Below are 16,960 nucleotides of genomic sequence, written 5' to 3'. Positions count from 1 at the left end.
AGTATGTTGAAAAGCAGAGATATTACTTTGCCAACAAAGGTCCGTCTAGTCAAGGCTATGGTTTTTCCAGTGGTCATGTATGGATGTGAGAGTTGGACTGTGAAGAAAGCTGAGCGCCAAAGAATTGATGCTTTTGAACTATGGTGTTGGAGAAGACTCTTGAGAGTCCCTTGGACTGCAAGGAGATCAGCCCTGGGATTTCTTTGGAAGGAATGATGCTGAAGCTGAAACTCCAATACTTTGGCCACCTCATGAGAAGAGTTGACTCATTGGAAAAGACCCTGATGCTGGGAGGGATTTGGGGTGGGAGGAGAAGGGGACGGCAGAGGATGAGATGGCTGGATGGCATCACCAACTTGATGGACGTGAGTTTGAGTGAACTCTGGGAGTTGGTGATAGACAGGGAGGCCTGGCGTGCTGCAATTCATGGGGTCAAAAAGAGTCGGACATGATTGAGTGACTGAACTGAAATGAACTGACATTTTAAATGTATATACATATATATGGGGCTTCCCTGATGGCGCAGACGGTAAAGAATCTGCCTCCAATGCAGGAGACCTGGGTTCCATCCCTGGGTTGGGAAGATCCCCTGTAGAAGGGAATGGCTACCCACTCCAGTTTTCTTGCCTGAAGAATTCCATGGACAGAGGAGCCTGGCAGGCTATAGTCTATGGGATCACAAAGAGTCAGACACCACGAAGCGACTAAAACTTTCACATATATAGCCTTTAACTTAGCAAACTTCTTTAAAGGAAACTATTTCATAGAAAGAGTGTACAAATATGCAAAAATAAAAAAGGTGAGGGAAGAATTCCCCAGCAGTCCAGTGGTTAGGACTTGCAGCTTTACTGCTAGGCTGGGTTCCATCCCTGGTCAGGGAACTAAGATACCATGGCAAAAAACAAGGAAAGATATATGTATAAGAATATTCACTGTAACTTAATTTGTAATAGTGAAAAACTAGGAATCACAAATAAAATTTAAATAATGATAATTATATTAAATTATATATTCATTTGCAGGTGGATTCTTTACCAGCTGAGCCACAAGGGAAGCCCAAATATTCATTTAAATAATGATATATTCATTTAATGGAGCTGGTACTCAGATCTCAGTAAATATTGGTTAATGAATTGATTAAAAATTGGAAAAAAATACAACTGATTTTTGAAAATAATTTATTCCTCTGTTTCCCATGTTTAGAAGTCCTTATGTTCCCTCAGTTCCTTCTGGAACAAACTATGGACTAATATATTATCCCTAACACTTATTTTTAGGGAAAACCCTTAGGGGAGTTTCCTGGTGGTCAGGTGATTCCAGTGATTAGGACTCTAAGTTCTCACTGTGGGAGGGCCCAGGTTCAGTCCCTGATTGGAGAACTAATATCCCCCAAGCCACTTAGCATGGCCAAAACCAAACCAAACTAGAACAAACCTCTTTTATTTAGAGAGGCTGAAATGATTATATGCTAATTAGAACAGCTAGGTTGTATAAAAAATAACTTGAAAATTCCTTTTTGGTGTTCTCCAAGAGTTAGATTTCATTATACAGGCTTTTTCTTCAGGCCTGAAAAATAACATACAACTGATTTTTAACAAATAATTTATTGCCCCCTTTCCCATGTTTAGAAGTCCTTATGATTCCTCAGTTCCTTCTGGAACAAACTTTTCTCGTCTCCAGCCGGCCCCAGTGGGCTCACCTTTACAAACTCTGGGACTAGGACAGAAAGTAATGCTTGAATGCTTCTTCACTAGGACCTATACATTTTTATAATCACAGAAAGTGTGGCTGAATATATCCCAAAGGTGACAAGGTTTAAATCTGGGGGTTGTAATTTGGAGGCCAAGTATCTTACTTCAACAGTTTTGTACTCTTTGAAATGAATTTTAAACTTCTGTAATACAAAACTTAAAAATAGGAAAACAATATGAAGGAGATTCTAAATGCCAAATGAGTAAATAATAGAGATAGTTTTGGACTGTAGAAATTCAGGGAGGGCTCGAGTTTGGCTGGGATGACCAAAAAGGCTTTCCAAGATAAAACAGAGCATCAAAGATGTTTTGACGCTCAAGTTTTCCACAGAGAAAAACAAAAGCAGGAGAATGCTTGTTGTCTTTGGAGGATAACAAGATGATCTGCAATAGCAGGCACTAAATTTGGCAATGAGGTGCCAGCGTGGGGCTCTGAGAGTAGCTCAGAGCCGACGCCGATAATGTGGTGTTTTAAGATTAAATTTGTGCCTGGCGTGCTGCAGTCCATGGGGTCGCAAAGAGTCGGACAAGTCTGGGCAACTGAACAAAATTAAACAAATTACCCTGCTGCAGTGTAGCAGGTGAGATTTAGCTCTTGAAGTGCGCGTGCCCACGAGGGGGTGCTGTTTCAAAACACAGGCCTACTTGGACTAAGGCAAAAGGAACGAGCAGCAGGTAAAACGTCAGACAAAGAGGGCGCTCCGACAGTTGGGCAGATTAAGAAAATAAAAAGATGAGCAAAAGGTAAATATCTCCTTCGCGCTCCGAAACTAGGTCCTCAAGCGCAACACAAAATCGTGCATTACCGAATGCCTGTACCACGTGCCCCTCAGTCTCTGCTGAATGCGACTACTACTCCCAGGCTCCCTCGCGAGGCCAGTGCCGTCTTCCCGGGTGCAAATCGATATCACCGCTCAGTCTTCTGGGATCCGTAGTCTTGCATGGTCTCTCGGGAGTTGTAGTTCCCTTCCCACAATCGGCTGGGCGAGGCGGCGCCGGCGATTAGAGCTGCGCTGGGTGTTCAGGGGCCAAGATGGCGGCGCGCCGGGGACGGAGAGACGGAGTCGCGCCGCCTGCGAGTGGGGGCCCTGGCCCCGACCCTGGTGGTGGAGTGCGCAGCAGCGGCTGGGGGAGTCGGAGCCAAGCACCATATGGCACCGTGGGCGGTGTGAGTGGCGGGGAGCAGGTGAGAGACTAGCGGGCGGCCCGTGGCTGGCTGCAAAGCGGCGTGTGCCGGGCGGTGACACGTGGACGCCACAGGAAAGGGAAGAAGCGTTCGGGAGTCGATGCCGGGTGGCTGCGCGAGACTGGTTGGACCGAGTGGGTCTCGGTCGTTTGCTGGGGGATGTGCTGGCAGAAGCAGGATCCTTATGGCCATTGCTCCGGAACGCTGGAGGGGCAGAGCCGGGTGTCGGAAACCTGGCGCATGTGTATGGGGGTGATGAACCATTCAGACTTAAGAGTAATAGAGTAAGACCTTCCTCTAAGGATGCTGAGTCGCGGGTGCCTCTAGCACCGCGCCGCAGTGCCTTTTCGGAGCCACGTGGGGTGGGGGGAGTGATTTTCCCGGGAGAACTTGTCTGCTTCCCCTCCCCCTCTAGGCGGCCCCGGCACCCACGTGGGTTGGGCCGGGGGCGGGGGGGCCGCGGGTCCACGTGGGGGCGGGGAGGGGATGTCCACGTGGCTCCCGCTCCAGGCTACCCGGCACCTGGTTTCGGCGCTGGAGCCGCACTGCCGGGAACTGGGTGTGTCTCAGCCGGGCCCGCCATCTCCGATCGGCGCTGGGGGCCCCTGACTGGGAAGGAAGGTTGGGACTGCTGGAATCAACTTTGCTCAGAACCTTGAAGGAGTTTTTTCCTTTTGCTTTGGCCCGCTTCGCCTCTCTACGACGGATGGTGAAGGACTTTCCAGATGTGCGTGTAGTCCTGCTGATGGCGGAGTGTGTTGGAAAGGGAAGAGGGCTGAGGTTGAAGGGCTGTGGAGTGAGCTAGTGGCGGCCTCTGTCCGACCTGCTTAGGGTGGCTTGTGAGTCACAGGCGCTGGCGTTTTGTTTGCTTGTAGTCCTGCCTCCTAATTCAAGGGGTATGGGAGGTATCAACATTTGCATGTGGCAGGCTTAGGTAAAGAAAGGGAATCCTCACTTCCTCGCTTTTCCTCCAACATCTCTGGAGAAGGCAGCTAAGGCCTGTTCTGTGAATTGATATATAAATTGAGATGGTTTGTGTTTAAGCTTTTCTGGAATTTTTTCTGGGGATGACAAAAGTTGGAGGCGATTTGAGAACTATTCAACACTGGTTGAACGTTTATTGAGTGGGGGGGGAATTCTGTCATAATCTTTTTTTCTTGGTCTTCAGTTCTTTATCGTCCTACTCTTCAACAGGGCTTCTTAAAAGTTCCCACCCAGAGTGGAGGTGGGCAAGACTTAGTTTGAACTGTTATCTTTCTCAAGCAATTAAGCTGAGTCCTTGAAAGCCTTTTTTTTTTTTTCGGTTTCTAGGTGGGAGTTGGGCTGCAGGCTGCCGGGTAATATCAGTTCTAGCAGAGCAATTCAGGCCTTGGAGGGGGAAGATGGCTTCTGGGGCTAACTTGGAAGCTGCCCACCCCCTCTTCTCTTATTTTCTCAGAGGCCACATGCTGTGGGGCTGGTGCTGCCCACCCCACCCCTTTGGGGGAGAGGCAGGAAGGATCTATGATCCAACTGTAATCCAAGTTAGGTGGTTATTTGGAATTGGAGAAAGTCTCATGGAGAGATTGTTCACCACAAATACACACAAAGATGAATATGTGGAAGCTAGTCCAGTTAGCCAGGTATTGAGATTCCATTATATTCAAACATGGGATATTGTGGTAAATCACACATGGCCCCTGTCCTCCAGGATCCTATGTCTTTATCACGTTAGACAATAAATGATGATGAGGGAGACAAAAGGAAAGTGCATTATATTATATAATCAGCAGTAGTAATTTACCTTGCAGGGTCTGGGAACAGACATTTTAAAGTGAGACTATGGGGGAGGGGGAAGGAGGAGCTTTCCTCCCAGGGAATAGTGGGTGAAGGCCTTGAGGTGGGAGAGAACATGGCTTATTGGAGAAACCTGTATGTCTGGTGTGGCCAGAGAGAGTGGTGAGAGAAGACACCCTGGAGGAGTCTGGTGGGTGATACCAGGACCACTGTAATCCACTGAAGGACTTAAACCTAATGCTGAGAGCAGGAAAATACCCTTGGACAGGACTAGGGAGGGTCTCAAGGATCAAATGTGTATTTTCAAGTTTGTAGCTGATTTTGAACCCTGCAGGGACAGTCTGGCTGTGGGAAAACCAGTTGGGGGTGGTTATTAAAGTTAAGAGATGCTGGTGGCTAACACTCTTAGCCTGGGCTTAGCCCCTCCATGATCCTTGGTACCCTGGGAGCTGTGCTGTTTGGGGGTTGGGGGGAGGGATGGGTGAGGTCAGATGAAGAGGGTGTTCTCTGACTGGGTTTCCAGTACCTGTCAGATGGAAGTGGTGACGAGTGGTTTGTAAAGCTGGGGCATCATCTTGGGATTCCAGCTTAATGGCTGGGTCAGGTAGGTGGCAAGGCAAGTTGAGGTGCAGCCTTTTTGCTCACCTAGAAGTGTTTGCTGAGGCAGGTGCTATTCAGGTGCTATTTGTAATTATAGGATTGTGAAGGCCTGGGAGGAGTGAGTGCCTAAAACCTGCCACCTTTCTCTTCATCTTTGGGAGGCCTGGCCTCCTAAGTGTCCCTAGGTATCCTCCCCTCTCATTGGGAATTGTAACTCTGGCTTGATTGGGAAGGTAGGGAGGGTGCATCACACCTGTTGCTTTTTTTCTTTTGGAAGAGGTACCGAGTTTCCCTTTGCTGCCAGAGGAGAGGGGAGACTGGCTCGTCCACTTTTGTTCCTCTTCTCCGGCCTTTGCATCATCTATAGTTTCTTTTAGGGGAGATAACTCTACCCCTGGCCTCCCCAGCCCTTCCAGGCACTTCTAGCCCTGCCCACACCCACACTCTTTGACAGGCCTGGGCTGGCGGCTCCCTGCCTGACGAGGCTGAAGATGTTGCTCCTTCTCAGGGAAGAGATGGGGTGGGGCTTGCCTGTCCACAGAATCAAGCTTTCTCTTCTTTTGCTCTGACTGGGCAGGGAAGAGACTTTTCCCTTGCAACTACCTTTGAGAGGTTGGGTGACACACTATAGTGCCTTCAGCGCAGAAATTGGAAATAAATGTGACTATCACTCATGGTGGTTGAGATTAGGATTTGAGCTAAGCAGAGAACAGAGGCGTAAGTGGGATTTGAGGGAGGTAAGCTGGTTGTCGCTGGAATCGCTGGCTTGCTGACCTCCTGTCCTTCGGTGTGTTCCTCAGAATATCTGTCTTCATCATTGCTGGCAGATGACTCTTCGGCACAATCTTGGTATTTTTGAGGTTTTTACTCCCCGATTTATCAATTTCGCGGGCTCCAAGTATTTCTAGATGGAGTCTAACTTTTTTTTGCCCAGCAAGTCCAGAGGCGTGGCTGTAGTGGGGCTCCTGCTGAGTCCGAGGCCACTGGTGGAGGGCTGGGCACCTGGTTTACAGAGTGTGTCAATAGCTGCCCAGGGGGCCTTTCTAACCTTATCCTTTTTTGCCCCAGGCATTGCTGCAGGAGGAGGGCGATGATTCTGGCTTTGTCAGTCTGTCTCGGCTGGGCCCCTGTTTGAGGGACAAGGACCTGGAGATGGAGGAGCTGATACTGCAGGATGGGGCGCTGCTGGGGACCATGCACAGCTATATGGATGCCTCTCTCATCTCCCTCATTGAAGATTTTGGTAGCCTTGGAGAGGTGAGCTGGGGCTATGACTTCCAGAATCTTGATTCCTGGATACTCAACCTGAGTCCTTGAAGTGTGTTTTTATTTCTAGGTGAGACATGGGCTGTGTCCCAGGTAAAAGTATGCCATGGAAGGCTTGATATAGTCCACAGCCTTTCTCCCTGCCTGGGCCCCTGACTTAAATGTCCAGAGGGTTCTAATCTTTGTCTTGAGTCCAGTTCCAGCTTAGTCAAGGGCTGTCTACTGAACATCCCACATCTTAACTGAGGGTGGAGAGAGTATGAAACAAACTCAAGACTCAATTTTGACAGGTCTCTTGATACTAGAGAAGTGGTGGATGGTAGTAAATGAGATTGGAACCCATGCTCCCTGGTACTCGTGTCTCTTTCTGGCAAATTTAGCTGAATTGAGCCCAGGAGAGGGATTCTTCTGGCATCTAGTCTTTCTCAGTGGCTTGGTTAGGATGGTGGTGGTACCTTCCTATTGTCTTTCCTGAACAGAGCAGATTATCTCTGGAGGACCAGAATGAAGTGTCACTGCTCACAGCTCTGACGGAGATCTTGGACAATGCAGATTCTGAGAACCTATCTCCATTTGACAGCATTCCTGACTCGGAGCTGCTCGTGTCACCTCGGGAGGGCTCCTCTGTAAGTGTGGGACACGGGGAAGAGGTGTGTGGTTGGTGCAAAGGTTAGAACCGCATCCGTGGGCCTACTCATCAAGTTCTGAAACACAGACTCATCTCAGGTCTTTTTCTCCCTTTTAGCTGCACAGGTTGCTCAGCCTCTCTCGGACACCCCCAGAACGTGACCTCATCACCCCAACTGACCCACTGGGGCCCAGCACAGGCAGTAGTAGAGTAAGTGGGGCAAGCCTGCCCTAGGGAGCCTCATAGACTGCCGGGGGGGAGGAATATGTGGGGACAGGCCTGAAAAATATATTCCTGGAGAAAACGTCTATGTCTTGTTTTCTATCCTGTAGGTTGAGATGGCGCTCGCAGATCCCCCTTGGGACTTCTCTCCACCTTCCTTCTTGGAGACCTCCTCCCCTAAGCTTCCTAGTTGGAGACCCCCAAGGTCAAGAACCCGCTGGGGCCAGTCCCCTCCTCCCCAGCAGCGTAGTGATGGGGAGGAAGAGGAGGAACTGGCTGGCTTCAGCAGTGAGATGCTTGCTGGGGAGCTTAACAACTCTGTGAGCAGCATCCCGGACTTCCCCATGCACCTAGCCTGTCCTGAGGAGGAAGAGAAAACAGCAGCAGCAGCAGAGATGGCAGTACAGGCAGCTGGAGACGAGAGCATCTCCTCCTTGAGTGAGCTGGTGCGGGCCATGCACCCGTACTGCCTACCCAACCTCACCCACCTGACGGCGCTCGAGGATGAGCTTCAGGAGCAGCCAGATGACTTGACACTGCCTGAGGATTGTGTGGTGCTGGAGATTGTGGGTCAGGCGGCCACAGCTGGCAATGACCTGGAGATCCCAGTTGTGGTGCGACAGATCCCTGCTGGCCCCCAGCCTGTGCTCCTGGATGACACACTAGAGGTCAGTCCAGCCTTGCAGCTGCTCATGCCATCACTAGAGGTGGAGACAGAGGTTGCTGTTCCCAAGGAAACCCTCTGCCCTGAGGATGAGGGCTTGTCACTGGACTCAAAGGAAAAGTTGGAGGCAGCCTCCATGTTGGAGCCCAGGGAGGTCATGGAGCCAGTGGCGCCCAAGGGGCCTCAGAACCCACCAGCCAACGCCACGCTAAGTTCCCAGAGGGCTCGAAAGGGCAGGAGGAAGAAGAGCAAGGAGCAGCCAGCTGCCTGTGCAGAGGGCTACACCAGGAGGCTGAGGTCGGCCTCTCGTGGGCAGTCTACAGCTGTTCCAGAGGTGACCTCTCAGGGAGGCAGCCTGCCTCAAGAGGACCTTCAAAGAGAGGTTGGGCCTCCCCATGGTAGAGGGAAGCCCCGGGCTTGGGCTCGGGCCTGGGCAGCTGCCTTGGAGAAACCCAGCTCTGCGAACTTGGAGAGCAGTACTGAGCAAGCTAGTCCTGCTAAAGAAGATCCTGTAGACCTCTGCCCCAGCCTGGTTGACCCTATCCAAGCCAACCCTGTTTCAACGCATCTCTCACTGGTTGACTCTGCTCAAGCTGACCCCATGCCACTTGACTCTCTTGAAGCTGATTCCACTGTAGTTGACCCTGGTCCCACTGCGACTGACACTGAACCTGTTGACCCTGTGCTGACTAACATTGCTTCAGCGAACTCAGAGCTGGTTGAACCCCTCCCAGCTGATCCAGTCCTGGCTGACTCAGCAGCAGCTGACCCTACAGTGGTTGTTCCCATCTCAGACAACTTGTCTCCAGTTGACGCTGTCCTGGTCAAGTCAGTACAGGTTGACTCTGTTCCCAATGACCTGTCTCCAGTTGACCCTGTACTAGTTAAGTCTAGGCCAACTGATCCCAGACGTGGTGCAGTATCATCAGCCCAGAGGAATCCAGGTGCCCAGCTCCTCCTGGAATCAGAGTCTTCAGAGCCCCCAAAGGCCAACAGTCCTGAAGTCAGGGAGGTTGTAGGTCCTCTGAAGGGAGAAACTGGTACCAGTACCACAACCCAGGAAGTCAGGCCTCGGCCTCTTAGCCTGTCTGAGTACCGGCGACGAAGGCAGCAGCGCCAGCCAGAGGCCGAAGAGAGGACCCCTCAGCCTCCAGCTGGGAAGTGGCCCAGCCTCCCAGAAACTCCCACAGGGCTGGCAGACATCCCTTGTCTTGTCATCCCTCTAGCCCCAGCCAAGAAGACAGCTCCACAGAGAAGTCCTGAGGCGGCTCCTGAGGCTTGCTTTGGGTCTGTGGGCCCCAGCCCTGCCTCCCCTAGTCCTGAGCCACCTGCGACCAAACCTATGGCCTCAGCTCCTACTGAGCAGGTGCCATCCCAAGAGAAACTGCTGCCAGCACGACCGCTACCTCCTGCTGTGCAGCCCATGCCCCCCAAAATGCCCACTGCTCTGCCTTTTCCCACGGGTGGGCTGGGCATGACTCCTGCGCTGCCCCTTCCCACAAATGGGCAAGCTGTGCCCAATCTGCCCCCACCACCCCTGCAGCCTCCTAGTGTTCCGATGTCTCTGGGGCCAGTGCCACCTGATCCCTATACTCACTATGCCTCTGTGCCACCCTGGCCTTGTTATCCTCCCGTGTCCCCTTCTGGCTATCCTTGCCTGCCCCCCCCACCAACGGTGCCCCTAGTGTCTGGTACTCCAGGTGCCTTTGCTGTGCCCCCCACTTGCAATGTGCCTTGGGTACCTCCTCCTGCCCCAGTCCCACCTTATAATTCCAACTGTACCTACGGGCCCTTGGGATGGGGCCCAGGGCTGCAACACCCTCCATTCTGGCCTGCTGTTCCTCCACCTCCATTGCCTCTAACCTCAGTTGGAAGAGCTGTCCCCCCACCCAAGGTGGAGCCTGGTGGCATCCCAGCTGGCTCTCCTGAAAGTGTGCCAGCTGTGCCGATGGCTCCTCCCCTCAGTCTTGGGGCAGCTGGCCAGGGAGCTCCACAGACAGAGCCCACCAAGGTGGAGGTCAAGCCAGTGCCTGCATCTCCCCATCTGAAGCACAGGGCATCCTCCCCGGTGCACAGCCCACGGATCAAGGCTCCACCGTGTGTGTCTGCTGAGAATGTGGCTGTTGAGGAGCCTGCATCAGAGAGGCTAAAGCCTGAGCTGCAGGAGACTAGGCCCAAGGAGAAACCACCCTCTCCTGTTGCCAAGGCTGTTCCCACACCGGCACCAAGGCAGAGCATTACCACCAAACTGCCTGTTGTCCACCCAGCCCGTCTAAGGAAACTGTCCTTTCTACCTACCCCACGTACCCAGGGTCCTGAGGCCGTGGTGCAGGCTTTCATCAGTGAGATTGGTGAGTGCCACACAGTTCAGTTGGTGTGAAGAATGGCGTGGGAATTGTGTGAGGAGTGTCTTCCATAAAACAGGATAAGCCTTGATGGGGCTGGCCTTTGTTAGAATTCTTGAGAGAGAAAAGTCTGGTTGGTTTGATTCTCTTTCTCTGGGAGTGTGGCTCCCCTGGTTTATTTATCACAATGGACAGGGGGTGCATAAGGAGAGAAGCGAGGTGTTTTGGAAGTTTTGGGACCTGTGTGCTCAGTGGATAGGGGTAGGTTTCCAATCCTGTGTTGTGTGCTTCCACAGGAATTGAGGCGTCGGACCTGTCCAGTCTGCTGGAGCAATTTGAGAAATCAGAAGGTGAGGAAACCCTTTTTGTAACCCTTTTTGTTGATGTTTCTTTTGGGCCCAGCCCTGTAGTTGCTTAAACTGGGAGGAGGGAGAAGGGGAGTCTCTGCCACTAGAGTGGCCCCCTAATTGGAATGGGAAGACAATCCCATTGATGGCAGTCCAAGCCAGGGAGAGGGTACAGCATGACAAGAACTATAAAGAGTGGATGGATGGGGAGATCCAAGTAAATTGGGGACATTTTTCTAGAGGGAATTAGTTCTCCAGCTGAGCCTTGGAAGACAGGAATTCAGAGAGCCTGCATGTGGTGAATAAAGGCAGAGGTGCAGGAAAGGTCACATATGGTGTATTTGAAAGGCAGTGGCTAGTTCAGCTTCTCAGTACAAGTGTGGATCTAGGTGCTGCAGAGGATGATGCTATGTCGTGTTCTCAAGGAGCTTATGATCTGACTGGGGAGAGGAATCTGCAGAAATGACTCCTGAATTGACAATAGGTATCTGTAGAACAAGGCAAAGTACAAGTGTAGATCAAGAGTAGCTTATAAGACTAGCAAGTTAATAAGGTGGATTATATAGAATCTGGAATGCTAGACTTAGGAGTTGGGACTCCGTCTCAGATTCGGTGGAGTGTGTGCTTGTTTTTAAGCAGAAGAGACATAATTAAAAATAGTTTTTGGGTACCCACTGGAGGAGAATGGATTTCTTTGGGGAGACCCCAATGGAGTATGTAGGCAAAATGGATTTTCCTCCTTTGCGTCTTAAAGCCAGCGTTTCTGTGCCTCTTCAGTATGGAACATCTGGTTGGGCTTTTAACTAGTATGGTTTCTTTGCAGCCAAAAAGGAGTGCCCTCCCCCGGCTCCTGCTGACAGCCTGGCTGTAGGAAACTCAGGGTAAGTATGGGGACATGAGTGAGTTACCCTACAGCTGTTGGTCAGCAGCCGGCCGGCGCTCCAGGACTGTCAACTGGATGCCTCTGTTAAGGGACATTTAGTCAGCTCTAAAGTCTTTCCCTGTTTCACACCCTCAGCTCAGCCCATCACTACTGAGCATTGTCTTGGGTGATACGTCGGAGGATATATATGAACCATTCTCTGGCTGATTCCAGTCTGGGGTTTCAAATGGTGATGCCTTTTATGTTCTGGCGAGTTGTGTTTTTGGGGGTTTCTTTCCTTTATTTAACAGGCTTTAAGGTTGCTCAAAACACTGCTGATGTTATAAGAAAAAATGGGGGAGGATGTTCATGGCTAGGGCTCCCTGACTCCTTGGAGGACACAGGTGTCCTGGACCTCCTTGTTCCCCAATCTTCCAGTACCAAGAGGCCTTTTTTTTTTTTTTCCCCCATGTTCATGATACCCCGTCCTCTTCTGCCAAGCATATTTTCCTCCACATTGATTTTGGGTTGGTTTGAGCTGGGCACAAGAGGCTCCTGGCTTGGAGGAGGTGGGGGGTATCAAGGTCATAGTCAGCCTGCCTCCAGAAATTGGACAGAGCTGAGACCCAACTTACATAAAGTTCAGTCACTAAGACCCTTTTTGTGCTGGAGGAGAATGATTGGGACAGTTTGTGCCCCCATTCCTCTCTGCACGTCCCCCTTTCCTGTTGCTTCATGAGGAAAGCAGATGTTGAGGAGGCAATGAACCAGGCTTTCCCTTTTCCCCCCGCCAGCAGCGTTGACACTCCCCAGGAGAAGAGGCCCCTAGACCGGTTACAAGCCCCAGAACTGGCCAACGTGGCAGGTGGGTTCAGGGTGGGGAACTCTGCCTTTGATTAGTTTAAGCAGCAAATGTTTGTAGAGCCCGCTCTGCAGTAAGTGTGTGTAGATGTTGGGGATACGGAAATCTGATCGTCGTCCTCGAGGTTCTCACAGTCCAGGGGGCAGATGTGTAAACAGATGAGCATGTCGAGTATCAGAGGTTGTGTGTCAAAGAAACCCATTTGGTTTACAGTGGGGTCTGAAGAGGGACTGTCAGAACAGGGTTATACAGAAGGTAATCCTCAAATTGGAGGCTTGAGAAAATCCCTGACACCAGGGGCATTTGAGGTTGTTGGAACAGCTTGAGTGAACTGAAGAAACAGAGCCAGCCTGGTATTGGTATGTTTTGGGAAATGGTGAGTGGTTCGTTTTGGCTGGAGTGTAGTGGCTGATCAGGGTGGTGGGCAGAGCTCAGAAGAGAGAAAGCTGGGGTGTTAAGTAGGAGGCCAAGTTATGGGAACTTGGCCATGTTAAGCTGGTTGGACTAGATATTGTACGTTGAAGAAGCAATTGAAAAAGCCTTACCAGTTTGGTTTTAGAGTGCTTCCTCCAGCGGGAATGTAGAAGACAGGTGGACAGGTGTGTTGCTCGAGGTAGGAGATTATTAGATGATTACATGAGTTCAGGGAAAATGCAGCCAGGAAGTCAGTCAGTGCCATGGTCAGGGGGTGAGTCTAAGAAGGAAGAGGTAGAACAGACAGGACCTGGCCACCAGCTGGGTTTGGGCAATGAGAGGTTCAGGAGGACTCTAGCTAGTTGGGTTTCTGTTGCTGGTCTCCAAGATGGGGAGCTCATGGGACGGAGCAGTTGTAACAGTGGGAGAAGTTGGGCTGCTGATCAGTGTTAGTACACTTTGTGAAATGAAGTGGGAGTCTCTGGAGCCTGTATACACAGTGTTAAGAAGTGTAGAATCGGATCTCATCCTGCTATCTCCATCCTCCCTCCCCTCACAGGGCTCACCCCTCCAGCTACCCCTCCCCATCAGTTATGGAAGCCCCTGGCTGCTGTCTCTCTGCTGGCCAAAGCCAAATCTCCTAAGTCCACCGCCCAGGAGGGAACCCTGAAGCCTGAAGGAGTTACAGAGGCCAAACATCCAGCTGCAGCCCGCCTCCACGAAGGGGTCCGTGGCCCTAGTCCAGTCCATGTGGGCTCTGGGGACCATGACTATTGTGTTCGGAGCAGGACCCCCCCAAAAAAGACGCCTGCCCTAGTCATTCCAGAGGTGGGCTCCCGATGGAACGTCAAACGCCATCAGGATATCACCATCAAGCCTGTCTTGTCCCTGGGCTCAGTCACCTCTGTGCCTCCAGGCACAGCTGCCTCCCAGAAGCCACTTGATCACAGGACTAGCAAAGAGCAGGCAGATCCCCAAACTCTTTGCCTTGCCCCGTCTGCCTTGCTATCCCCTGAGGCCTCACCCTGCCGGAATGACACGAACACTAGGACTCTCCCTGATCCCTCAGCCAAGCAGCAGTCAGTGCGCTGTTATCGAAAAGCCTGCAGGTCAGCCACCCCCCCAAGCCGGGGCTGGCAAGGCCGCCGTGGCCGCAGCAGCCGTTCTGTGAGCTCTGGGTCCACCCGGACCAGCGAAGCATCTTCCTCCTCATCCTCATCGTCGTCTTCCTCATCCCGATCCCGGTCCCGGTCCCTCTCCCCCCCACACAAGAGGTGGCGAAGGTGAGCTCTGATGGCCTGTTAGGTTCTCTCCACTTTGGAAGTTCTCTCCTCTGGCTTACTCTGAAAGCTTTTGCACATTGAGTTTGATGAACTTTCAGGCACTAAGGCTTTTCTATTTCTGTCTTTGGCTTTTGTCTTCTTCCCTTTTCCTGGATTTGAAGGAGGCAAGCTGTGAAAAGATAGCTTCTGTCCCCTGTTAGAGATTGGGATATCTCTGAGATCTCCTGCTTCCTAGAGACCTGCCTTGGGAGAAACCGTTAGGGTTTGGTCTTGACCATGTTGATTCCTTTGCACTGTATCAGTCCTTATTTCTTGTATTTTTCCGGTAGATGTGGGATGGTGGGCTAGTGGGTTGTTAATGGCAAATAATCCTTCCTTTAATCATCTGTTGAGGAAAGAGTCTGGTGTCCTTTGGGTGTCATTGTGGCCTCATATTTTTGGGAGTACCTTTTTCTCTATAATAGACCCAAATTTTTGCACTTCATCAGTGAAGAATTCTTGGTTTTTGATGGTGAAGCTTATCTTCAGGTATGTCATCTACTACAGATCTAGCACAGTCACCTCCCCTTATGCCATAATCATAGTACTCCTGTGAGACATGAGGCGAGCAGGATTCCAGAGACATGGGCCTGCCCGCCCTCCCACTTCTCCCTTACACCCCGGATCCCCCGGCTCGTTGTAATACCTAGGGCCCAGCCCTTTATCTCTGAGTCTCTATTGTTTTTATTCTTTCTGACTTGTTAGATATTCTTTTTAATTGCATAATTGACAATAAATAAGATCAATGCCCAGATACTCTAGAACATGTAAAGTTCACAAGGTTCTCAGTTTGCTTTTCTTCTGCACCTCCTCTGCTTTTCTCTGCCTTTGGTCCTGAGCTTCCTGACAGGGAGGCGGGGCTGGGGCCAAGGTGAGGTAAGTGGATGATACCTGTACTCCTCCCATCATTTCTGTGTGATCTTTTGTTCTCTAGGTCCAGTTGCAGTTCCTCTGGACGTTCCCGGAGATGCTCTTCCTCTTCCTCCTCCTCATCTTCCTCCTCATCTTCCTCCTCCTCATCATCTAGTTCCCGAAGCCGGTCCCGCTCTCCATCTCCTCGCCGGAGAAGTGACAGGAGGCGGCGGTGAGTATGTTTTCAGGGAGTTGGTACATTTGGGGTGCAAGAGCCTAAGAGTTGAGACTTGAGCTGTCTAATATCTAGGGGGCTGACAGCATCTTTTTCTCTTGGCAGGTACAGTTCTTATCGTTCACACGACCATTACCAAAGGCAGAGAGTTCTGCAGAAGGAGCGTGCAATAGTGAGTAGAGGAACAGGTCCTAGGAGGAGAGGGCTTGTCCCTGAGCCATGACATGAGCTCACAGAGCCATCTGCAGCTATGGCTTTGGCTCATGGTGTGTTAATTTTCCTTGACCCAACATAGGAAGAAAGAAGAGTGGTCTTCATTGGGAAGATACCTGGCCGCATGACTCGGTCAGAGCTGAAACAGAGATTCTCTGTTTTTGGGGAGATTGAGGAGTGCACCATCCACTTCCGTGTCCAAGGGTGAGGTTGGGCCCTAAGGTCAGGATGTCCTTCCTGTCCCATTATCTGTCTCAGTGCTTTGTCTTTCCTGATTGCTCTGGTGTGCTGGGCAGTGTAGGACACCTTCATCTCTACAGTTAGAGGGTTGGCCATTTGGGGAATGAGAAGAATCTCTCCAGTCCCTGTACCCTGGGGAGCTGTCTCTTCTCCATGGCATGTGCCCAAATAGCCATCTCAGCCTCTGTCTCACCCTCCCTTCCAGTGACAACTATGGCTTCGTCACTTACCGCTATGCCGAGGAGGCATTTGCAGCCATCGAGAGTGGCCACAAGCTGAGGCAGGCTGATGAACAGCCCTTTGATCTCTGCTTTGGGGGCCGCAGGCAGTTCTGCAAGAGAAGCTATTCTGATCTTGGTGAGTGGAGGGAGGCCCTGAGCCTTTGGTATACTCCATCTCCTCCCTGGAAGAGTCCCCAGCCTTTTGAGAAGGGGGTTTAGTAAGACAGACTTGTCTTCCTGTGACACATGAAGGGCTTAAAGGGTAGGATGAGAGGAGAAATGGGGGCTTTCCTATCTTTTGACTTAAAATTCAGGAGATTTTAGCTCCATCCATTATAGATAAGAGAGGTAGCTGGCCATTTGAGGACCCTGTGGTTGGGAGGTGTACTCAAAGAGACCTTGATGTTTGTCTCTCTCTACCTTTGTAGACTCCAACCGGGAAGACTTTGACCCTGCTCCTGTAAAGAGCAAATTTGATTCTCTTGACTTTGACACATTGTTGAAACAGGCCCAGAAGAACCTCAGGAGGTAACCCTGGGCCCTTCTCCCCCATCCCCTTTTCTTTGGAGGTGCCCAACCTCCTCCATTCCCCTCCCCCAGTCTAGGGGAGAGAGCTGCTAGCGAGGAGATGACTGTTTTCTAAAGAAATGGAAAAAAGTGAAATAAAAATGTAATACATCAGATTTTAAGTGGTATTTGTTTTTTATAATAGGCTTTGAAACACATTAACTTGCATTCCTGTGTAAGATGGATGGGGTTGAGGGGTTCCCCCAGTGCAGACTAATAAACATGAACTAGAGAGAACTGCCAAGTGCTGTTGTGCTTTTTTCTATGGTGCTGGTGCCAGAGAAATCACTTTTCCTCTCTGAACCCAACAGGGACATTCCTACTTCCATTTGATTCCTAGGACCCCTCTTCGGTTAGGTGCTGAATCCTACTGGACTTGAAACTGCT

The 16,960-nt window shown here is 50.9% G+C and overlaps 1 protein-coding gene across 10 annotated transcripts in view; it reads left to right on the top strand.

The window, feature by feature from the left end:
- PPRC1 (peroxisome proliferator-activated receptor gamma, coactivator-related 1) overlaps positions 1–16,832 on the top strand; it is a 27,038-nt gene extending 10,206 nt beyond the window's left edge. For 3 of the 10 annotated variants that reach the window (XM_010859449.1, XM_010859454.1, XM_010859455.1), the window contains exons 3-15: positions 6,382–6,570; positions 7,059–7,205; positions 7,325–7,417; positions 7,540–10,444; positions 10,735–10,788; positions 11,609–11,666; positions 12,442–12,512; positions 13,483–14,206; positions 15,180–15,329; positions 15,438–15,504; positions 15,628–15,749; positions 15,991–16,142; positions 16,435–16,831. In XM_010859449.1, the coding sequence (XP_010857751.1) occupies positions 6,382–6,570; positions 7,059–7,205; positions 7,325–7,417; positions 7,540–10,444; positions 10,735–10,788; positions 11,609–11,666; positions 12,442–12,512; positions 13,483–14,206; positions 15,180–15,329; positions 15,438–15,504; positions 15,628–15,749; positions 15,991–16,142; positions 16,435–16,538 (4,836 nt within the window). In that variant the 3' untranslated portion in view covers positions 16,539–16,831. Of the gene's footprint in view, positions 1–2,181; positions 2,938–3,504; positions 3,665–6,381; positions 6,571–7,058; positions 7,206–7,324; positions 7,418–7,539; positions 10,445–10,734; positions 10,789–11,608; positions 11,667–12,441; positions 12,513–13,482; positions 14,207–15,179; positions 15,330–15,437; positions 15,505–15,627; positions 15,750–15,990; positions 16,143–16,434 lie in introns of those variants that run through there. The other 7 variants (XM_010859453.1, XM_010859456.1, XM_010859450.1 and 4 more) reach the window with 7 other exon arrangements.
- The last annotated feature ends 128 nt before the right edge of the window (positions 16,833–16,960 follow it).

This window comes from Bison bison, unplaced genomic scaffold (genome assembly GCF_000754665.1).
Source record: "Bison bison bison isolate TAMUID 2011002044 unplaced genomic scaffold, Bison_UMD1.0 scf7180017864456, whole genome shotgun sequence".
Taxonomy (NCBI): domain Eukaryota; kingdom Metazoa; phylum Chordata; class Mammalia; order Artiodactyla; family Bovidae; genus Bison; species Bison bison.
The sequence above is the reverse complement of the archived record's forward strand: the minus strand, read 5'-3'. Positions and strand labels throughout refer to the sequence as shown.